The 23,924-nt window shown below is 47.8% G+C and overlaps 1 protein-coding gene across 1 annotated transcript in view; it reads left to right on the top strand.

Moving 5' to 3' along the window:
* The window catches only part of DNAI1 (dynein axonemal intermediate chain 1), a 147,868-nt gene that overhangs the window by 78,425 nt on the left and 45,519 nt on the right, over window positions 1-23,924 (top strand). Inside the window, exons 15-19 of the mRNA XM_067316457.1 lie at window positions 7,538-7,627; window positions 12,214-12,301; window positions 15,122-15,201; window positions 21,761-21,909; window positions 22,828-22,927. Of these exons, the coding sequence (XP_067172558.1) occupies window positions 7,538-7,627; window positions 12,214-12,301; window positions 15,122-15,201; window positions 21,761-21,909; window positions 22,828-22,927 (507 nt within the window). The remainder of the gene's footprint in view (window positions 1-7,537; window positions 7,628-12,213; window positions 12,302-15,121; window positions 15,202-21,760; window positions 21,910-22,827; window positions 22,928-23,924) is intronic.

Here is a 23,924-nt window from a genome sequence, read left to right as displayed (position 1 = left end):
TGCGTAATGTCCCAAGCCCGCATAAACTCAGCACACGCGGCGCTCGTATAGGCGGGCCCGTTGTCGGTTTTTATCTGAGCCGGCTTCCCCAGCGCGGCAAAAGCCTGCATCCAATGCAAGCGGCAGGCAGTGAAGCGCGTGGAGGTTGCGGCAGTAGCCCAGGTCATTTTACTGAACGTATCGACCGATACATGGACAAAGCGTAGTCGCCCGAAGGCGGGGACTTCCGTGACATCGGTCTGCCATAGCTGGCGAGGTTCCAGCCCGCGTGGGTTTGTCCCTGTTTCCTGCAGCGGGGGAATACGCGCACAATCAGGGCATGCGGCCACTATGGCCCTGCTTTCTGCCCGGGATAAGTTGAACTCCTTTTGCAGAGATCTAGCCGGCTGGTGGAAAAATGCATGGGATCGTTGCGCCTGCTGTATCTTAGTTTTTTCTTCACCGGCGGCCGAGACTTGGGCATCAATTCGCTGGTTGCCCTCCGCCATTATTCCCGGCAGCCCTGAATGGCTGCAGATGTGCGTGCACCAGAATGGCTGAACGCGAGAATTTAAATGGCCGCCTGCTTGTATTAACAACGCCTGAATCTTGGGGTTAGCGGTCTGCCCGATAAGAGCAGAGTGCAGTCTTTGCAGCACACCCGCCACATATAGTGAGTCAACTATAAGGTTAATAGGTTCCTCTGCAAAGTCCTTCAACGCGAGTACAGCTGCCATGAGTTCTAAAACTTGCACGGAGTGCTCGGTGGCACCTTGCACGATCTTTCGAGCCCACTCTCCTCGCACGTTTACGTATGCATATCTGTACTTCTTTGTTCGACCGCTAGCATCTGTAAAAACGGACTTCGCGTTTCGGAGGGGGCCATCTGCCATTATTTTCCTTTCCTCGAGCATCAGCTGCGTGTGCAGCAGTGGGTGCTTTGGATAGTGATTGTCGAGGGGAACCCCGCACGTCGCCAGGGCGAACGAAACGCTCTGTTGGGCCCACTCGGATACGAGATCCAAGGAAACCAGGGGCAGAATGATTCGTGAGGGCTCCTTCCCTGATATGATGCGGACGCGCTGTCTTGTCTTTAGTAGCAGTTCTCCCACAGCGTCTTTCCTGGGCATAATCACTGTGCGTGGCCGGACTGGCGAAAACACCCACTCCAGGATCATGAGCTGATTTGTCTCGTTTGTTTGACTAATTATGCCAACCACCTCCTGTTGTTTATTGTAGCACACTATGTCAATGGGTTTCATGGGGTCATAGCGATAGGCTTGCACATTTCCAAGCTTTCTTTCGATGTTAGTCATGGCTTCCTGCGCCGGAGGGGACAACGTTCTTGCTTCTCCGGGGTTCTTGCTATCCTTAAGTAAATTCACCAGCGGTTGAATTTCCTCATTGGTAATGCCGCAGTAAGTGCGGATCCATTGAATGTCCCCAAGAAGTTTCTGTACATCGTTCACGGTTGCGACCTCTCGCGTGATCGAGGTTTTCATTGGATAAACTCGGGTCTCGGTTACGACCATACCAAGATAGTTCCAAGGTGCGTGTTGCTGGACCTTCTCAGGGGCAACGGTAAGACCCCAGGTCTGGAGCTGTTGACTCAATTCCCATTGACTCTCTTCCAGCAGAGGGGTTTCTGTTGCGACTAATATATCGTCCATGTAGTGGTATACTATAGCCTCGGGATGTCTCCTCTTCCAGGGTTCTAAGGCTCGGGCTACATACCATTGACATATCGTGGGGGAGTTTTTCATACCCTGGGGTAGAACTACCCACTGATAGCGTCTCGAAGGGCCAGATCGATTTATTGTTGGCACTGAGAAGGCAAAGCGTTTGGAGTCTTCCGGATGTAGGGGGATGCTAAAGAAACAGTCTTTCAGGTCAATTACCAGCAGACTCCATTCCCGCGGGAGCATGGTAGGTGATGGCAGTCCTGGTTGCAACGCTCCCATGTCTTCCATTGTCGCGTTCACAGCTCGCAGATCGTGTAGCAGTCTCCATTTTCCTGACTTTTTCTGTATGGTGAAGATAGGTGCGTTCCATGGGCTGGTTGAAGGTTGAATATGCCCCAACTGTAGCTGTTCTTCTACCAATTTGTCAAGTTCCCTTAGCTTCTCCTCTTGCAGCGGCCACTGCTCGACCCACACCGGTTCGTCATTTTTCCATGTGATTTGCAGCGTGGGCGGAGAAGTGTCAGCAGCGGCCATCACTAAAAAGGGCACGAGAGGACTAGCCCCCACTGGGACAAGAGGTCCCGGCCCAAGATCCAGAGAGGGGTATCCATTACGTATGGTGCTACCACGCCTGAATGACCTTCCTCGTCGCAGATCTCCACGAGTCTCGCACTTCTCCAGGTAGGGGCTGAACCGCCAATGCCCTGTACCGCAGTGGTGCTATCTACTAGCGCCCAAGCGGCCGGCCAGGAGTTGCGAGGTATTATGGTGACATCGGAACCTGTATCCATCATCATCTCGGCTCTCAGATGATTTGTTCTGTCCGGGGAGGTAATGATGACCTTTCGAGTGGGTCTAGCCGAGGACACGGCGGTCGAGAACAGGGCCAGGGGCGTCCCTGTAGAGCCGAAACCTCCCCTTCTATCATCTTCGCCGGCCAGGGGGACCGCAGACTTGAAGGGGATCAGCTGGGCAATTTTGCTTTTCGCTGGTATTGTAACTGGGGGACAGAAGACCTTCAGCATAATTTTTATAGGTCCACGGTAGTCGGCGTCGATGCATCCAGGGAGAACGAAAATACCCTGTCTAGAGGCAGATGATCGTCCTATCAGCAAGGCCGACAGCCCCCCTCCCAAGGGGCCACAAACGTCCGAATCCACCAAGTGGACCTGCTCAGTGGCGATGCTTACTGGTTCTGCCAGGGCCAGATCGATTCCGGCGCTCCCTCTTGTGGCTGCGTGGCGTTCGAAGAGGCAACCGTGGGATATTTCTTCGCCGCGTCCCAGGCGCGGCTGTTCCAGTTTCCCGACAACGGGGTGCCGTTTTTCTTGAATTTTGACCAGCACTCGCTTGCCCGGTGCCCAAGCTTGTCACATCGCTGGCAGGGAACTCCCCCAGGGTTGCCCTTAGCCAGCCGTCTGTGGGGGCAATGTCTCTTCCAATGTCCAGGTTGGCCGCAGGTGTAGCAGTTCTCTGTCCTGCGGCCGCCCCCTCCTTGTGTAGGGCCCTGTTTTAGAGCCACAGCCAACGCGGTAGCATGGATCTTTGCTCTTTGTTTTTCTACCTCCATGGGTGCTCGGGAGCAAATCTCCACCATTTGGAGCAATGTCGCTCCCGGAGGCAATGTGGCGAGCAGTTTTTTGCAGGTTGGATTGGCGTTCTGCGTGGCGATCTCCTTGACCATGATTGCTTTCATGTCCTGTGGTACGTTCGGGGCCGCATCAACGGCTTCCTTAAGTTTGTCCACGAACTGCAGGAGCGGTTGGTCTTCCACCTGCCTTATTGACAGGTAAGGCGGGTTGGCCTTCTCTATTTGGGGCAGTGCGGCAAATGCCTCCAAGGCAGCGTTTTTTGACTGCATTAGGACTCGGGGATGCAGTGCCGCCTGTCGAGCGGGGTCCCTAAAAGCCCCGTTGCCCATCAGCATGTCCAGAGACGTCATATGTAACGGGTCGTCTGCCGATAAGTCCAAATTGGATAGTTGGCACTGATCAAGCAGTTCCTGCCACTTATTCAAAAACACCAGCAAAGAGGTGGGCCCCAGAATCAGTTCGGCAAGGGCGCGGATGTCGCTCGGCACCAGGTTTTGATATTTCACCAGGGCTCTCAGCTGCGCTTGCACTTGGTGGTTGTTTATCCCGTACTGCATTACCAACTGTTGTAGCTTTGTTACCGCATGCCAATCCAGAGGCTCCCACCTCGTCTGTCCCTGACCCGTGGTCACCACCGGGGCTACTATAGGGAAAAACTGCATGTCCCCAACCAGTTCAGCGTTCTGAATGATCCCGCGCCACCTTTTTGCCATGTCAAAGTCAGGGTCCTTAGGTGGCGGGGCTTTCTCCGGTGCTTTCGGTAAATGGTCCAAAATCATTCGATACTCCTTTCGTGTTAAAGGGGGGTTGTTCCAGGCTTGCAGATGCTGCTCTGCCTGCTCAAGGGACCACGTCCCGTTGAGCACATTGGTAATCACCCAGTCTCTGGGGACGATCTCTTGGTTCTCCTGGGGTCCGCTGGCAGGAGCCCCGGAGAACCGTTCCTCAACCGCTTTCAGGCCGTCCACAATGGCCTGATGCGCCTTCTTATACGCCTCCCTCACATGCGCCTTTTTCGACCCCCTATCCAACCTCCTCATCTCCTCCAACAGTTCCTCCATTTTTTTTGAATATTCAGTCAGATCAACGCTTTCCTCCTCAGGTAATGGCACAGCGGCCGGATCCACTCCCATGGGGGGAGCGGACGGCTCAGGGGGGGCGGCAAAGGCGTCAGCAACGTCCCCTTTCTTGTACGGTGGCAAGTCCTCATAACCTGTGCCAGTCCCCCAAGCCTCCCGCTCTAGCTTAGAGAGAGGTGCCGCAAATGGCGGGGAGGGCTCATCTATCAACGCGGGCCCCCCCAAAGATGGTGTGTCAGAGACGGGCACCGCGTACTCCCCCTCCTCGGGCACCGCGTACTCATTCCCCGGCGAAGGTGCCGCCGCCGGGGGCTCCTCCTGTAGCGCCCTCCGTGTCGCGGCGACCGTCTGTGCCTCCCCGTGCAGCTGCTCGATCATGAGCCGCACCTCTCGATATGTTTTGGCCAGACGCCTGGCCTCTTTTTCTCCGTCCTGGATGGATTCCCACAGTTCCTTCCCGACCTTCTTCCAGGCTTCCACGCTAAAGACCTGGCTGGACTCCCGTAACAAACCGCGCCGCCTTCCCCACCACGGCAAGTCCACCAGCGCCTGGCACTCCACCTGTCGCTCTGTTTGTGCCGCCACTTGTAACAGTTTCTCCAACGTGGCCTTTTCTACCGCTGATACAGCGTTTCCCACACCGCCCGCCGCCTCACAAGGGCGCCTGACTCACCCGTCAGATGGGATGCGTATACGACTTTTCCTTTTCTCCCGTCTTTCTTCGGACGGCCAGGCTCGTTTTTCTTTCCCCGGGGACGAGCCCACCGGGCGGTATCCACTCCCGTCGCTCGGACTCTTAGCAAAGCTGGCTTCTTCTTCTCGGCATCACGTCGGGGTCACCAGATGTCGCGGTCCGCGGGAGTAGCGGGAAAGAATCATACGCAGTCACAGAATGCAGATTCAATTCCAACTTTATTCGGCAATTTACCCATATTATAGGTGCAGGCACGCGGCGCCTTGGTCACTTTGATTGGTGGTTCATACAGGTTATGTCACAGGTAGCCAATCACGGCACCGATCACGCACGCAGCGGTCATGCCTTGTACCTTGCTACTTGTTTAGCAAAGCTGTCTTGCCCATAACCTTGGTTCCCACTGGCTTCTGCTAGTTTATCTATGCTTTCTCAGGATGTATCATTCCCAGCTGCACCAGTGTCCTTGGGTACATTTGTCTGAGGTTCCTGTTGCTTGCTGCTTGCAACTTTCCACCAGTTTAACCCTGTCATGACCAGTTTAACCCTGTCATGACCCTCCACACCCTACCTCAAGCCAATTTTTTTGCAAACACTTGGGAAAGTAGATTGAAGAGGAGGAACATGAATTAAGGGAGAGATATGTTGGATGTATGAATAAAAAGTTCTTATTGTCAGACAGGTTTAGAGTGGCATTTAGAAAATCTTCAAATTTGAAACATACATACTGTTTTTTATATGCCCCACATGTTACACCTGGGGCCTGTGTTTGTAACCAGTTCTCCTAAACACCACATTTCTCACTTTGAATTAAAAATCCTCACTACACTGACCCCTTCATCTGAAGCACCCACTGGTGACCATCATTGTCAGTGCTGTGTCGTGATCCCAGGAACACATTTGTGGAATAGATACCCAGCACATTTTATGCATTACGGCATGATTCCAGCCTTGGAAATCACTGTTCCTTATATGCACCATTGAACCTGTTCTTGCATCATTAGCCATTTTATTCTGGGCTGTATTGTACTATGCCACTCTTCTAATGCAAGATAGCAGAAGGAACCACTGAGAACTTTATTATTTCTCTGGTGCAAGGATGTTCAAAGCTATCTGCTTCTTGAAACTCTTCAGTTGTATCTCATGGCCATGTTACTGGCGTTTCAATTTATTTTCTGATAGATTCCCTTAAAATTTTATTTTTCCTTCCTCAGAACAGTGTGTTCTAGGTAGGAAACCTGTTCACTAGAGGATTAATTACTCTTTGGTGAGTCTCTTGCTGAATTTTCATGCTCCACAGAACTTCATAGTATAAACAATTTTCTAAAATAGAATTAAAACTGTTTCTCCCAAGGAAGTAATATGAGAATAACCAATCTGTATAATTAAAGTATACGAATGCTGCTTATTTTCTGGAAATAGGTTCCAGATAAATAACTAGTCATAGATGGAGTATTTGGTAAGCACTAGGATAATCATGTCTGTTTATCATGGGTGATATTTAGGTAAATGTATCTCCTGCAATGCTTGGACAGGAACAAATACACCTTTGAAAACCTCAGCAGAGTCTGTGGAAGTGCTTGTCCCCATCCTAAACTGACAGATGCCGACAGGAGCGTATGCTGACAGGCCCAGTGACAAGTCATCCTTTTCCCTTCAGTCTGATTGAATTCCTAGATCTGAAAATCGAGCATTCTTAATGCTTTTGGTCTAACTGAAATGTCCCTTCTAAACTATAAGCCATTTATCTGGATTCTAATCTCTCCTGCTGAGCTGTCACAGTCAAAAGGCAAATCTCCTTACCAGGCAGACAGATGCTCTGAAGGTGTAGAAAGGATTTCAGCTTTAATGGGGACATTTTGATCCCCCTTAAACAGGAGGGCCCTACAGACCCCTGTCATATATTACCTGCAAGGGCTTGTCTGCCCCCCACATAGGGATGGAAAGCTAATTTGAAGTGGGCTGGCTGAAGGGTAACCACGTGGCACTGTGCTTGGAGTAATTAGCCAGATGGGATGGGGTTAGTTTGCAGAAGGCAATGATTTACTTGTATGAATGTCCTGCTCTGGGGACCCTTGCATGGCACTACCACTATTGTTTGGAGCTGGCTTAGGGATCTCTGAGATGGTGCTGTGCTGTAGCATCTAGTGCCGTGTATCTCAGACACCTCAGAAGACCTGTCTTTGATAGCAGTGCTCCCATCGATGCCAGGGGAGATGGTCCTGGGTTAGATGCAGAGTCCTCAGGTGTGGGACTCTGCCCTCTCACCAGCATCCCTGCAGTAAAGGTGCAGTCCCACATCTGAGTGATGGGAGTCCTGGGGGCACTTGCAACACTGCCTGTGAAGAGCAGGGAGTGTGGATGCTATGAGATGCCCAGCATCAGCCTTCTTGGGTGAAAACCACACCCTGTTTAGGAAGGATGTGAGAGGACACTGCTGAATGTCCAGGACTCTGCTCTGTTCTGCTAATGCTGAGTGCTCTGTGTTGACTGGGACTGTTTGCTTGTTTTAAGGTCAAGTGGCAGAAGGATGACATGGACAACAATTTGAACTTCTTCTCTGTCTCCTCGGATGGGCGGATAGTGTCATGGACTTTAGTTAAGGTAAGCACTAGGTGGCAATTTCCTTTCCCAGTCAAATTAATGCCAATTGCCTCTGAAATTCAATGATGCTCTAGATTTATTATTATTTATGAGTCAGGTTTGAAAAGAAGTGGCAGCAACAGATTGCAGGTGCAGTCACAGCTTGCTGCTGCTGGCCTCCAGCTGGTCTGGGGCTCCATGTTAAACTTTGTAATAAGCAGATCCAGCCAACTCCTTGCTCTGAGCCTACCCTTCATCCTGCCTGCAGCTGCAGACTGCAGAACAGAGATCCATGGGCCTGGAGATGAGAGATCATTTTCCTGCTTTGCAGCTGCAGGAATTCAAGATTGATCCTTGCTCTGAAGCCCTCCTTGTCCTGGGAGAATCACCCAGCAACAGGGCAGAACAATACGCTTTCTTCTCCACCTTCAAGACTTCCGCTCCCAAAATGCTCCCTTACAGATTTCAATTCAGAATGGGAGTGGGAAGGTACAGCCTCCTCCCTAGCTCCAGTACGACATTTCATGCTCTGTCTTTGATCAGTTTTTCTTTTGGAGCACATGCATTGATAGAGACTTAACCTTAATGTCCCTAAATGACCCTTAGATTTATGTCTCTGAATCTCACTCTGTTTTTCTCTACTGGCTAGCTGATTTTACACTTGAAGATTTCAAATCTTGTACCTCACAAATAGTTGAATTACCCTAAAATACATGGAGTTCGAAACAGCTGTGCCATTATTCCCCAGCAAGCAAAGAAATTTTTTTACATCCTTGGGTGCTCATTTTTTCAACCATTTATGCCAAGCTGCCCAAAGCTTGTCTGTTCTGAGCATTTTAGGCCTTGCCACCATGAGCAGGGATTCATGTCTAACACTCTATATATTTAGTCCCATGGTTACACTAGGAGAGAGAGCCCCTTCCAATGAACACAGCAAGAGAGTGTGTTGATTATTAGTTCCTTTGCAAACTCCTCCAGGTTCATATATGCAACTTTAGGTACAAAAATCTCTCTTAAATCGGTCCCAAATCCCTCTCCTACATGAGCTCTCAGAGCTTCATAGACAGGGAAAGGTAAACATTGTCCCAGTGCTTAGCTTCTGTTTTAATCCCCTGTATAGAAATGCTGAAAAGATTTGTGATCAAGTGGGTAATACAAACCTTTGGGTGGAGGTCATACAGTTAAATACATCCAGTTAAGGTGATTTAGCATTTACCACCTATCAGCTGAGTCTCAATAGCAGAGTGTGCTCAGCCTGGTGTCGCACTTTGGAGTAAGGCTCTTGTATTTTAAATTTCAGAGAAATGCCACAGTTGGGACAACCTAACAGTGTGCAGATGGACTCTGATGGCAGTTCACCTGGTAGAGAGCCTTTTGCTACATTTCTGTAATTCATCTATGCTTAACTGTGTTCCCACATCATAAGGTGTTTATTTCTAGTCCCCCTCAGCATGTTCTATACCTACTTTACCATCCCTGGTGTGAATTTTGAGATCTGCTTAGCACAATGTCATTTCTACTCATTCCTTGCACTTTTGTTATAAGCTTGGCCACAGCTTGACCAGGTGGAAAGCTCTGTTTTATTAAGGTTTTGATTTTTTTAAGGCAAAGTTAGCAGAGCTGTTGTGTACTTAGCAGGCAAGGGTTGAAAACAGTACATTTTTACATGTTGTCAGGTTTCTTTGCTTGGACTGAGATTGACAGGGAAAGCGAGAGAGAGAACCAAGAGGGCATTTTGTTACCTGTGGTTTTGTACCCAACAAGGGGGAATGGACAACCAGCTTGAACTCCTGATAGTTTTACAGAAGAACAATCTCTGAGTTTTATTTAGAATAAAACTAAAGAAACTCCAAATCTTCTGTTTGGAAATCCATAGTGCAAATATGGAATAAATGAAGGACAGCTTCATTAATCTTTTTGAAAGGACTATCCAGAAGTAAAGCTTCTTCAAACACTGATAACACTTCCAACACTGAGAGCACAAATCAAATAAATTCATTCTTACTTCCAGCTGGAAATTGGCAAGCGCCACTCAAAATTTTCATAGAAGAGTTGTCAAATGCTAGCTAGGAACGGCCAGTCAGCCCTGACCATGGTGGCTGTCTCTTTTAGGAACTGACATGATCACTTTGGACAAACTTCAAGAAGCATTAGTGCATGAGCTTTGTGTGCTAAGACTGTAGTCTTGGCTTGTTTCTGGGATGACCTATCATGACGGTGTAAAACTGCAAAGAAGGATGCAGGACTTCTGCAGCTGGGTGACTCTGTTCTCCCACCCTGGATCCACACATTGCATATCAAAAAGGAGAGCTGTCAGAACGACATCAAGAAATCAATTGGTCGGGATGCAGGCTAGTACTGCTTCTCAGGCAGCTTGTCAGCACTCCCAGATTTGATTACTAGTCATAACTCACCCTTCCTACGTGACCTAGAGCTAAATTACTGAGCAGCTCTGGGCTCCTCCGTTACTTGAGAATAATAACGACTAAAGGGAAATGGGCAGCTGCAATGCCTAATTCACTAATGCTTACAAAGTGCTTTATAATTCTTGGGCAGGGGCAACATGTTATTGTTCAGTATTCCTGGAAGGCCAGACTGCCGACAGTCTGTTTACCCAGAGGAATATGTGAATGGCTCAGGCGATAAGCAGCCCCAGGAGCAGATGCGTTTTCCAGATTGCCGTGCTGGGCATGAAATAAAAACAGCACAATAGTCTGTACAAGCATGATCCCTCTCTGAGGTGAGAGGCTACAGAAGCTGTCCACAGAGGAGGCCTAGGCCAGGTGGAGGTGCTGCAAGGGATCTTCAAAGAAAGGCCCCAGGGAGGTGCGTGCTTAGAGTGGCAGCCTCACGTGGTTTATGTTTCTACTTGAACAGATATTGACTGTGCTAGCACATCTCTGTGCTGCTCAGAGCACGTCTGACCAGTACAGGCTCTACTAGACACTCTGGGTGTATCAACATGGTCAGCTGTGGGCAGCTCCAAAGTCGCTCTTCAGACAGGGCTCACGTGGCCACCAGATACGGCTTGGATGCAGGCAGGTGCCCTCCGGAGAGCAGGCAGACCTCAGTGCCTGAGCAGAGGCAAGTCCCTGCTCAGCGTGTCCTGCCTGTGCTCACAGAAGCCAAAGCAGGTCTGTTCGGATGGGCAGTGAGTGGCATGTGAGGTGTGCTCTGCTCCTGGACACACTGGGCACTGCTCTTTCCAACTCTCACATATGCCAGCTTATATGACCCCTTTCTTACACATCACTTCTGAATTTAACCCACACTCTGCACGAAGAGTCACTCACAGAAGGAGGACTCTGCAGGCTGCAGGGATCTGGCCTGCTTCTCACTTCTCTCGCAGATATAAGTTACTCCCACAAAAGTGGGCAAGGGCACAGGGGTATGCAGCAGTGCAAAATAATGAGAAGGTAAATTATTTTACAGGTTTTGAACTTTCTTGAAGCTTCTTTGAATTTGTCCCCCCAAAATACAGTAAAAGTGCCTTACAGAGCGTTGTCTCCTCTGAATTGCAGTACCGAGCAGATGTTCACAAGGTCTTTTACTACCTTCCCTAACACAAAATTCCCTGGGATTGACTTTCCCAAGCAGAATCTCCTTATCCACCTGAGTCCTGATCTGGGCTTAGGGAAGTTCCAACCAAAGCCTGATTCACTGAGCTAAAAAGTTATGTTTTGTTCTCACAGTGCTCCAGTGGGAAATATGCAGATTCATGAAAACATCCAGTCCTCAGCCCACACTGTTCACTAATTTAATCTTTAGTTCTTTGTTCTTTTTATCAGCCCCAGGATATTCTTATATTCACAACCAACTCCATTCTGCAGAGGTATTCTAATTCCCAAAGCTAGTCTAAGAATGGATCTTTGCCCTCTCATTGTTTCTTCATACTCACCCACATTGTGTCTATTTTCATCTGTCTTTTTTCTCCTGCCTAGACTGTAAACTCTTTGAGACACAGTCTTTTTGCTCTGTGTTTGTATAGCACCCGGCACAGCAGTGTCCTGGCCTGTGCTGAGAGCTCTTTAGAGCTCTGGTGATAACAACGATATGGGGCACGTTTCCCTTGGGGGAGCTGCTTGCTAGAGATGTAGTTATCATTTGAATCCCAGAGCCTGTGAATAATGGGACATTCTGCTGCTCTGGTAATAATAGGGAGTTGGTAAGAAGCAAGGACCAGCAAGGTGGTAAGTTACTATCCCTTAGCAGAGGAAGAGTGTGGTTTTAGTTAGCCCCATGATGATACGCAATACCCATCTTACAGCATGCAGGGTGATTTCACTTACCACCGTGATTTAAGCTAACGGTAGCAACCCACACTTGAAAATGTTGACCCAAAAACTCAAAGCTGTCTGTGTCAGCTTCATGTGCCTGCATGATGTGCTGCAGCGGCCCTCAGCACCAGTGTGTCAAAGCATCAGGTTCCTGGAGATCTTATGTAAAATAGCGCGTTATTAGGCTGCCAACTGCAAGCGTGAAAAATTAAACAACTTATGGACAGCTTTTTAAAATTCCTCCATAAAATCTGCCATTTTGAAGTACTGAATATCTCTGTGTTGTTGCTGTAAAGCCTGTTATTCATGTGGAATCTCCTCTGCCTGCAGAATGAGCTGGTTCATACAGATGTCATCAAGCTGTCAGTAGAGGGAACAACGATGCAGGGGCCAGAGGGGCTACAGCTGCAAACGCTTGGTAGGAACCCAAGTCCTTGCCATGCTGATTAATTACAGACACAAAGTCTCTAATCAGTCATTTGGGGGAATTAAATTGGGAATGGGGTGGTGAGTTGCAAAGGAGCTAAAGAAAGGTTACTTCTCCTCGCTTTGATCATGTGGTAGGGCAAAATCTGTCTGGAGCAGCGGCCACTAATTGAGGTCAAGGTTTGCTGCTTAAATCTTGTCTTTGCTTGCAGAAAAGATGAACATTCACTCCAAAAATGGCTGGTTTTGCTGTGAAATCCTAGTATGGACAAGACATAGGGTTTTACCTGTATTTGTCAAAACTAAATGAACTCTTTTCCTTCTACCAGACATTGATCTAGACTGGCCAAATCAAGACAAAAAGCTACCTCTGCTCTCTCGTGTACACTGCTTGTCTGGTCTGTGGTGGGATACAGCTTATCTGGCTTTTGCTCTTTAGAGTTCAGCATCTATTCTGAGCCAGTCGGCTAGACTCCCTTTGTAGAAAGTGGAGACAGTGCAGTACTTCCAGGCTGATTCCCCTCATCCTGACCCTCTTGTGTCTGATATAGGATGGGATGAGTCAGCTCTGGAGGCCTTAGACTACACAAGGAGCCTTGAGAAATCCCTTATGTCCTGTAGAAAGTACCTGTTTTTGGCAGTGAAGCTATGGCCTGAGTTTGCAGAAGGCACTTGCTCTGCATTTAAGGATCACCCTCTTTCTAGGCTAATTGATGGAAAATGTATGTTTGTGAGAAGCCTTTGCTCAGTTTGGAAGAGACCAGCTAAAGCAGTACACTTCAGAACTCCCAGGGGCTTTGGGATTATTGGTTAATGTTACTGGGAAATGGATTTTCAAAGACTTGCCTTGAATATTTGTCAATCTATTTAAATGTTAAAAATGCAGACAGTATTACAGGGTCGAAGTGACCTTAACAATTCCTTTGAGGTTTATGTGTGGTTTTTTTTAGACATTTAAGACATAAGGCTGTTTTCGACTGCCTTTGCAGAAAGTTTTCTGCTTCTAAGCCTTGTCAACTTGTCCCTGTCCCCTACTGGTCAACAGCCCCAAATTATTGCAGCACTCCTCAGACATCCCATCTTCTGCTCGGGGACCTGCCTGAACTTTTCTTTCACTATCATGTCTGCTCCTGCACAGAGTGTCTTTAGACACAACAGCTCCTCTTCCTCTGTGCCCAGTACCTTCTCCGTTACTGATTAACACCCACTTACCAGCTAATATCTGCATGCACGCTGCCACTGGAGCTGCAAGTGTGTGGCTCCACCTCTTCATTGCATTTGTCCTTGGCTGGCAGAGTGTGCTGAAGGCTCTGACCTCTCCCATTAGGTGTCAACCTCACTACTGAGCCGGGGGCTCCTGAGGGCTCTCGTTGCTTAGTGCCCATCATGGAATGTCTCTTTCAATTCTGTCTTCCACTTTCTGCAGCTTTTCTTTTAAAATGTAAATGAGACCGCAAGTTGGCTTTCTTGGATGATGTTGCGTCTGCTGAGGGAGCAGAACCCAACAGATCTCACAGAATCACATTCTATTGTGACTGATGCCTGTATAAAACTGAAGTCATAATGTTGTTCAATTCAGGGCTTTTGAAATCAGGAGGAGGCTTCAGTGCCCAGTGAAAGATTTGTTCCTGAATCACGTTCTTTGCTATTGGTTTTACTGAAACGAGCCTGCTAAATGGCTTCTGAGCTAAGAGTGAAAAGGACACAGGGAGGCATCACATGACATTTCTTCTCTGGACCCTCTTAGGCATAGGAAGCTATTTATACTTTTGTGAAAAGCAAGCAAAAAGATTTGCTTTTCACTAATATTCTATTAGGAGGCAGGCCTAGTCCTGATGACTCTTACATTTGTACCAGAGTGAATCCCAGTTTTGAGCCAATCCATGAGAAAACACTGTTAACATTCACTGCTTCCACTGTTGCACTGGAGAACGCTGTTGTTCTGGAGCTCCGCAAAGGTGTCAAGAGCAGCTGGAGTCTTGGAGACCTTAGGGACTTTTGGAATCAAGGACAGATACTAAAACCTGGTGGGAGGTTTGGTGGGAACATAGTTGAGAATGGGAATAATAATAGTGTCTGAGGGCAGAGTGCAACACTGATGTGTTTTCCGTACCTAGCAGCATCCTTGAAGTTTTATAGGAGAGAGAAGGCTGGATTTGAACCAGAACCTGGTGTCTCTGGGACTGTGGGAGATGTTTTCGAAAAGAAATTGTGCTTCTAAACAGTTTTCTTATCTGCCTGGGTGCCTGAGGCTGACCCCAGGGAGAAAGATACAGCCTTCCTCGGGTACCATTGCCTACAGAGGCCACTTGGCAGGCACTTCTAATCACAGATCCGTGTCAGTTCTTCGCGGAGCTCAGTGTAACATTTTGTATAGTCTGAACTCTCAGAGGCAGCCTCAGGGTACTCATTGCTTTAGAAAGCAAGTTACGTCCTGTGGGTGTTGTTACATAGGCTTCAGATCTCCTCACCAACTGATCTTTGTCACCAGCTGGAGAGGCAGCTTAGACTAAATGGGTATGGTATGGGGCAGGGACTCAGAGAGCTCCATTCTGCTCCTGACCTGCCGTGCGACTTTCTCTAAGTCAGTTCACCCTTCTTCTAGTTCCCTTTTGCCCTTTGTCTGTGTTGTCTTGGGGACAGGGGCAGCTTGGGAAGTATTTCAGAAATTATGGCTCTAATTTTTTCTGGGGGCTTCAGGCTAATAAATCACTTCTGAAAACCTTGGCAGCGTGCGTGTGCCATAGGCAGGGAATATGTGCTGGGCAGATGAACCAAATCTCTGTCTGACAGTCCTTTCTTCTGTTAATAGGCTGCGGGACATCATTTGATTTTCACAAAAAGATAGACTATTTGTTTCTCGTTGGTACTGAAGAAGGGAAGATCTATAAGGTAAGAATGGTTTCTTTGTCTTTTGTTTTACATCCCCTTGCCATTGCTCATCTTTTAGGCTCATCATCTTAACTATTTGCTCAGACAGTGACAAAGTACAACTTCAGAGCCCAGTCCTGCCCTCAGATCCCTGTGGTGAGCCCGATAACACGTACAGCCCCAGAGGACTGCGAGGAGCTGTCTGCACAGACCCAATTAAGACCTTCTTTTGCAGAAATGTTTTTCATGCAGACTGCATCCCAGAATGCTTTGCAGATTGCAGCTGTGCAAGTGAGGTGCTAACTGATCAGAGTAGACGTTAAAAGGCATTGATCCTCTGTCCTTATGGCTGTGGGGAAATGGCAGGAAAAAATCTCCTCTCTTTTCTTTTTTAGACCTGTTATCCCATGAGCAGTGAGGCTAATGAAACCTTATTTCCTATGAATTGGTGTCCTGCAGCTCTCCCCTTCCACAGTTACAGCCTTGGTCCTGCTCTGAGTCCTACATTCCCCTTGGCCTCATACCTCCAGCTTTTTGTCAAGTTCTCTAATCCTTCCTCCCTCTGGTCACCCCCATGCTCCCCCCGTTTCAGTGCTCGCAATACCATGCTGTAGCCCTCGATTCGCTCAGACAGCGTCAGCTACCTCCCTTCCAGTGTCCACCTGCAGCCTGATGCCGTGGTACCCATTGCCTGCTGGGAGTGCTGCTTGGCCAGCCAGCTCCTGTCAGGTGGAGAGGGCAGCGGTTGAGTTTTGCTTGTCCTTGTCTGGGTTAGGGCCTGCCTGGGTGTTTGCACTCTTCAGGGCCACCTCTTTTTATGAAATATGTAAGACCTTAATATAGCCAAGGCCCCTGTGCAGCCAGCTTTGGCTGAAATTGCCAGTAAGGACAAAAGTTGTTTGGGAGGAGAGACAAGCAGACAGCAGGTCACAGCCTTTGTGGTTTCTTAAGAAACCAAGCTAAAAATAGGAAGTTTTGAGCTCTGTTGTATGTAGCCTTGCAAATAAAGCCAGTAACAGCTCATGTTACTCATATAACTTTTGTTTGCACAGAATTCCTCTGAGCTGACTTTTGGGCTCTGTTAGTATTGTAGCCACAGCCTGTCGGTGAGGGGGGGAGCGTCCCATCAGCAGGAGGCTGACTCACAGAGCAGAACCGTCCAGTCCTCTCTAGAGGTTGCTGTAAGCTCCCTCCCCATGTTCCACCTGCAAAACAGAGGGGAAAAAAACAGAGAAAAAGAACCCAAAGGAAATCGTATTCTGAAATCAATATCAATCATTTAGGCAAGACAAACTTAGCAGATATGTATCCCTTCCAGAGGGACAACGCTGATTGAAATCCCTCCTTCTGGCAGGCCGTCCCTAGGGAGGCTTTCTGAGTTGTGCTCACTTGCCTTTGACAAGACAGAAACAGAAAGGAGATGGGAGAAATGGGGGTCCTGGGGTGACGGGCGATGGGGAAGGTGAGATGGCTTTTTGTTGATGCTCTCAGGATACAAAGCAGCTGTTTAGTTATGGACAGATGTTTTCAGTTGGCAGATCACCCATGGTAGTTGGCACCTTGGGTATTGCACTCCAAGTTGTTTGGGTACTGTTGTATCTCGTCCTGACAAGAGGCAGTAATGAACCACATGTTCAACTTTCTCTGTGCTTAGGCACATGACGGACGTCAGTGTATGTGACAGTGTATGTCAGTCTTAGGTGGGGGCAATCAGTAAACCTTCAGGAGAAATGTTCAGGCTGATATCCAGGCTGAGTTACACAACAAGGAAAATCCTCGGAGGAGCAAGATTGAGTAGGAATAGTTTGGCAGGGTTTGTATAGGCAAGGCTGTAGGTCTCCCTGCCTTGGATCATCTGCAGTGAAACTATATTTAGGGTGGGGTTTTAGCATAAGCAGTGAGCCCAGCCGTGAAGCCACAGAGGCATTTTAGCTACTTCTTGGGTGGACAACTGAACAGGCTAACACAGGGAAGAGAGATCTTCAGTGCCTAGCACAAGCAGCCTCCACAGTATCCGCAAAAACAGGGGGAAGGGTGCCTGGGCCTTCAGTGGACTCCAAGAGCTTGTTACAAGCAGTTTCAAAAGTTTCAGGATCAACAGGTCACTGCTGCTCCAGACATTTTTCATGGACTGCCACACACCTTCCTCATCACTCCTTTTATTGAAACACTGCACATTTTAACCCTTTCCTGGAACTAGCTGTGGTTTGCCTCCCAAAGCCTTGCCCAACTCTGATGCTGAGGGCAGTGACAGTCCTGCAGCCGTTCAGGCAGCTCTCAGGTCGTACGGCTGCTCTGAGCTGGAGTGAGCTGCTCGGGTCTCTGTGCTGCACTTGCCTGTTGCTACGCATATTGAGTAAGAGGGACAGACTCCTTATATGCTGTATGAGTCAAGGATCAAGCATAGGCCAAATTATAGATTATTTGTTAAATAAATTGAAAAGTGAATTTCAGAAAGGCATTTTTTTCAGAGACAGAGCTTGCCAACAAATAGCATGATAATAAGTTAATTCTTTAGCTGTGGAACAATTACGGTGAATTTTTCAAAATGGCTTAGTTAATAGTGTTTCTGACGCCAAGTAATCGTTATTTTAATTACACACAGGCCTATCCATTGCCCTTTTACATAGAGGACAAACTGTTTCTGCATTAATATGATTCTGTAATGCAAAGCTGCCTCTTTACATATCTCATTTGCTGTTTAGGAACTGTTCAGCTCTGTTGTAAGAAATGATGGTCCCTGATATTCAGACTGAAACATTGTTGTGACTTCAACTCTTTGATCAGAATTCTTCTTAGTCAGCAGGACTTGAACAGAAAAACTGTGAGGAGATTTGGCATGAGAGATATATCTTCTTTAGTCTTAGGGAGCATGCCTGAGAATGTAAAAAACTAATGTAATAAAACTCAATGCAAAACTGTATAGAAGGGAAAGATGATTTTTATTTTAAGCAAAACTGATTTCAGTCACACTCATTCTCTCAGATTTCACTCACTTATTCTCTTGCACCAAGCACCAAAGACATTTGTATCTGAGGTCCAGCCAGGGTTTCTTGTGGTTATACAGAAGACAAAGGATGGCAGTTTTTGAGTCCTCATCACCTCATCTTGGGTTTTCCTTAACTGATGATGACAAACTGGGTTTTGGACATGCTCTGACTTCCAGTGCCCCTTTAGGAACAGAGAGCTATTGTCATCTTTTGCCTCAGTATCTTTTCTCGCCCTGTCTGAGTCTTAGGCAAAGGTGTTTTCCTTCTAATCCTCATCTTCTCACTGCCTTATCTTTGTTCAGTTTGTTCTCTGTCTTGTTATCTGGTCACTTGAGTGACTACATTTGCTATCAGTTAACACTACAATTAACACAGGGTCATTCTTTTACCATTTCCTGCTGTTTCTGCCAATGCATTCACCTACATCTGTATCCGCTCATATGCCATTGTACAAATCTTAGTACTTCTGTTACAAATCTCTACAGGAAGGCACTAAGGGAAAACCAAGGCAACACCTTGGGTGTTGCTTGTAAGAGCTGTCATCAACAACACCAAACACATCTGTGTCAGCGGTTTGTAATGAGCTGTCAGCTGTGTGTCCCGATCTGCCTGCGAGCGCCAGCGTTGTGCAGTACTCTTTCTGCTGCCTGTTACAAACCTCCTTTGAAAAAGATTATTTATTAGGTTTGTGTGTTACCTAGCATCACGATATTTCTGTTAGTGAACCAGTGAAACTCTTCACCTTATGAAGATACTAATAACCACCCATTCACCATGGATGTAGAGGAGTTTTGTGTGAGGCTAGTGTTATCTTGTATAAACTGAAGTGCTGTAAATGAAGATGATGAGTAAGTTTTGTGTCTTTGGAATTTTTTTTTCCTCCCACGTATTCCTCTCTCACGTTTTGTAATCCTGTCACAGTTATCTTGTTAGTGATTTCTTGTATTCCTGTAGTAGACACATTCCTGCTTTACTGTCCCATCAAAAAATACTGTTTACTATTCACACACATCTACTATTATTCAAATAGGAGAAAAACTCTCTCAGCAAATCTGGGCAGTGCTCTAGAAGATCAGACCAGCTGCACAAATGCCTGGTCCCTGAGACTACTCTTCATCTTCAAAGCTGTCCTGGAAGTTAGGCGTCACATTTTCCAGGTGGTTTCTTTTTAATCCTGACATGTGTCTAATAACTGCAGTTTTTAAAGAGACCGGTAGTGGAAGACTTTGCCAGTGGTTCTAGTCGGTGCAGAAGCTCTTTTAGTAGTTAAAATCACACTTTGCTCTGAACTTTTTCTCAGGTTAATGGCATTTCTTCAAAATAGATCTTGGGAAGAACAAGTCCCTGTCTCACACATCAGAGAAGACACCAAAGAGGTCGGGATGAACGTGATGTCAGGCTGGCAGGCAGCTCTGGGGCATGGCGTATGGCTCTACATTAGAGCCAGCAGGCATGGTTCATTTTCCACCAAGGACACCAGCCAGGCATCTGCCCCACATAACCCATTTTGCTGCTGATTTCAAATTGGTGGCTGAAGTTTTTATGGGAAAATTGCCTTTCCCTTTCCTGTGTGCTGGGTCTCAGCTCTAGGCCACGCTTGCTCACTGCAAATCCCATCCTGGGGATCAGCCCATCCCAGAGTGTTGCTGACCGCCCATCCCAGTGCCCAGAGCACTGCACTGATCAAGGGCACAGACCCAAAAAGGCCTTCAAAACATAGCCTTGAATGTTACAGTTCTGTTGGATGCAGACAGATTTGGTAAGGATCTTACTGATAAAAAGTCCTCAGGTATTAGGGATTCCTAGTGCAAGTACTTGGAATGACAGCGAAAAAAGCACCCTCTCTCTTGTGTCAAATTACTCGTGACCCATTCTGTCTGCTCCCAGCAAAGTGACTTTCAAAACAAGCGAAGTACCAATTTCCCTGGTGGCTGAACATTAAGAATTATGAAGTAAAGCTATGAAACATGCCATTAAAGGAGATTTCACTACCATAATTACATAGAAGCACAGTAGCTCAGTGACAGAGTATGCACCAAACTATTAGCAAGCTACAGACACCACCTCCTCCTGCCAGTAAATCTCAGTGGGGCACGAGCCATGTTCTTGTTTCCAGTTCCCACTGTAGCGGGCCTCCCAGGGACCTCAGTTCAGCATCCTGAATTCAGTATCTGTCCCAGTGCACAAGGGCATTGGAAATAAAAAAGGTCCAAGTACACAGACAGTGAATGTAATAAACAGTAATGTGTAATAAACAATTAAGCCTCATGATTAGTTAGAGTCTGTGCAGTCAAGCTTTGGTGTGCAAGAATTAAAATCACGTAACACTTCAGCAATCCTGCTGCTCTGGCAGATGATGTGTTGCTGCATTCATTAGGGAATAAAGAAAGGTCCTGAACAGTCCTTACAGTGGCCGTACTGAGGCAGAGTGAACCAAACACGCACTTGCTGCATGGGTACGGCTCACGTGCCAGCACACAGCCAAGAGGACTTTCCTTATCAGAGAAGGATCCTTGCTGCTGATGAAAGAAGCCTCCAGTCCCCTCTGCGGGGAGGAGAGTTGGGGACGATTTCTCTCATTTCTCTGTGAACACAGAACTGACAGGGGATCTGGATCAGGTCCCACCTCCTGCTAGTGCAGACAAGCAGATTGTAGTTTCTCCCCCCGCTGCATTAACTCATACAGCAAGTGACTTTTCCAAGGATCCCAAATGTTTTCTGATTCTTGCTCACGTCCTCTGTTTTGCCATTCGCTAGCACCCTCAGCTGTGGTAGTGCTGGGCTGACGCTTGCATGCATACTGGTGTTTGCCCCATTCGCAGGCTGCTGTCGGCTGCCTTATGGGGTGGCCCAACATGCTGGCACAAGAGGAAAGGTTACAGGGAAGAGCTGTGTGACGAGGCAGGCTCCTGGCACAGGCTGTCACAGGATGATGGCCGGGAAAGGGCTTGTGGCATGTTCCCAAAATCCCTCAGAGGGTCTGACAGTTCATTCCTCTGGCTTATGCTCTGAGAGCAGCATTTTTGCAAGTGTTAAATGCAACAGTCCAGATGCAGGTTCCCACTCGGCATACCCTGAACTGCTGACCCGCAGGATTGGGGGCTTATGGCTGGAGGAGGAAACACTCCGTCCCTGCCCCATTCCTTAGGCTTGTCCTTGAGCATCTTCTACCAACTGCTGTTGGAGATAAGAAATGATCTAGATTGGGCTGTGTGCTCCTGTGCAACACAACAGCTGTTTTTCCCTGCCTCTCCTGAGATGCCTCAGGAGCCCAGGCTGGCAGGAAGGTGATGGAGTTTCTGCAGTGGAGAATGGGCTCTGCAGCATGGCTCCAGCTGTAAATCCAACACATCTTCGGTTCCAGTCCTCATGCCCGGCAGAGAAGTGCTCTGTTTTTCCTGCCAGTGGGGTGAAACAGGATGTGCTAAATGACTTGGTTTCTGTAGCACCTCTGGGTACTACCCACGTCTCCCCAGCTAGCCCAGAAGAGCCTGGCAGGCCTCATAAGTATTCACAAACATTTTTATCGAGGAATACCAGCTCCAGAGGAAGGTCTAGCTCTGATTACTGACTAGTTTTTTCCATTGCAGTGTTCCAAATGCTATTCAAGCCAGTTTCTGGATGTGTTTGAAGCCCATCACATGGCTGTGGATGCGGTCAGCTGGAATCCCTACCATATGAAGGTCTTCATTTCCTGCAGCTCTGACTGGACAGTCAAGATCTGGGATCACACCATCAAGTAGGTCCTGCTGGGTCCTGGTGTGGGAAGGGAGGCCGTCGTCATCCAGGCTGAGATGCAGGCTGCAGATGTTCACTCTGACTGGATCTCAGTCACAGTTTCCCTGTTCACTGGACATATTGCTAATTGCTTTCTTACCTGCTTTGTTTGGGACTGAAGAATCAGATTTGCGCTCCTTGAGTAATAGGTATAAAGTTCAGCATAGGCTGCCTCAGGGGCTGGCCAAGCGGCACAGCTCAGCACAGAATTTGACTGCTTTGCTTTGGACCTGACTTTCTTCAGACAGCACCTACTGTGGCAGGATTATTCCTCTGCAGCAATGACACAAAGAAATGTCATGCACTGGCATATGCCCTCAGGGGCCAGAAACCTCCTGAGAGCCAGAGAGGGGGAAAAAAAAAATTGGAACATTTAAAAATACATAATGAAATTCAGGGTTAGTGGTTGAGGAATGTCTGGTTTCAATCAGGAAATTGATTTTGTTGTAAATCAGTCAGAGTCAAATATTTCCTGCTGCCAATACTGCTCTAATATTCAGTGGTGTTGTCAAAGGTCCAGAGAGGGAAATCACTTTTTCCCGTATGATTATTAACCAGAGAGGCTCCATCTAGCTGTGTGTGCAGAGGAAGCTTTCAAAGTGCTTTCAGAAAGAAAGAAGTGGGCTGCCTTTCTGCTCATCACGCTGGGACCAGTCCAGGCCCTGTTGGGTGAATACTCAGCTTTGCTTTGCCTTCTGGGGCCTTTTGCTCAAGTGCTGGTTGATAGCTGACATAGGGAAATATCCCATCTCCCACTTCTGCAGTCATCTTTGAACAGCACAGCCCACCAGGCTGCAGCGTCAAAGTGTTTATATCTGTGTTTCACTTCCAGAGCAGCATGTGTTTAAATGAGCTCTTCTCTCTGGGTCTCTCTTTCCAGGACTCCAATGTTTATTTATGACCTGAATTCTGCTGTTGGAGATGTTGCCTGGTCCCCTTACTCCTCCACTGTCTTTGCTGCAGTCACCACTGATGGCAAGGTGAGAGGCTGGGAGCAACACTGCTCTGATTCAATCTGGGAGAAAGTCAAGGGAGTTTAGGGTTGTGCATGGGGAACAGGTGAGCCCAAACCTGGCCAAGCACCTTGGGGAGCTGAGGATCTCCTGCCGGCAGGAATCTGTCTCAGTGACTGAGGCTGAATTGTCTGAAGTGTGGGTCGCTTGCCTAGAGAGATCAGGGCTATTTTGGGAGTTGCAGGTCCTAAACACTATCAGTTCATTTTTGCTGAACGTGATTTCATAGGACACAGAAAGTCATAAAGCAACAGAGGTGAGGAAACCTAGGCAACAGCATTTCTTATTCCTTCTTCCCTAAGGCCTACCACACTTGTACAAGCTACAAGGCCAGAAATCTCTCAACTGCAGCCCAATGGTGCAAACTCTATAGTTTGTGCTAAATCACAAGTTGGAGGGCTTTTAGGAAATGCTAAGGATCAGCTGCACATCTCACTGCAGCCTTGATAAACCCTTCATGGATGCATGTTTCCCCTGTCCTCTAAGCACGGGTGCTTTTTGGTGACCAAACACAACCCCTAGCATAAGCAAGTCAAGCCTCCCTGCAGTCCTGGTTTGTTCCTCTTGTTCCTTTGTTCCTCCAGTCCAGGGATTGGAGATACTCAGAGAACAGAGTGGAAAGCAGGACAGGGAACAGGCTGCTTTTTCCTATGCTTTCCTGTCCTTGACATGTATATCCCTGGGCATGTATTGCTCATTCCTTCTCTGTACTGCTCCCCCTGCGCTGAGGCAAGCATTGCAAACTCACACAACTACCCGCTTGTTCTCGCGTTGACCACAGCAGTGCACATGTGCAGCTTGCAGTGGGTAAGTGCCAAGAGAGAAAACACCTCCCTCTATGTGAAATTGGCTCATTAACCAATGCGTCCATAAGGGTGGAGAGATGATGCTCCAGAGCAGAGCACCCCTAGCACCAGCTGACATCAGAGCATTGTTCCCAAACCTCCAAGGCATAGGGAAGACA

The sequence above is a fragment of the Apteryx mantelli genome, chromosome Z (assembly GCF_036417845.1).
Source record: "Apteryx mantelli isolate bAptMan1 chromosome Z, bAptMan1.hap1, whole genome shotgun sequence".
In the NCBI taxonomy this organism is placed as follows: domain Eukaryota; kingdom Metazoa; phylum Chordata; class Aves; order Apterygiformes; family Apterygidae; genus Apteryx; species Apteryx mantelli.
The sequence above is the reverse complement of the archived record's forward strand: the minus strand, read 5'-3'. Positions and strand labels throughout refer to the sequence as shown.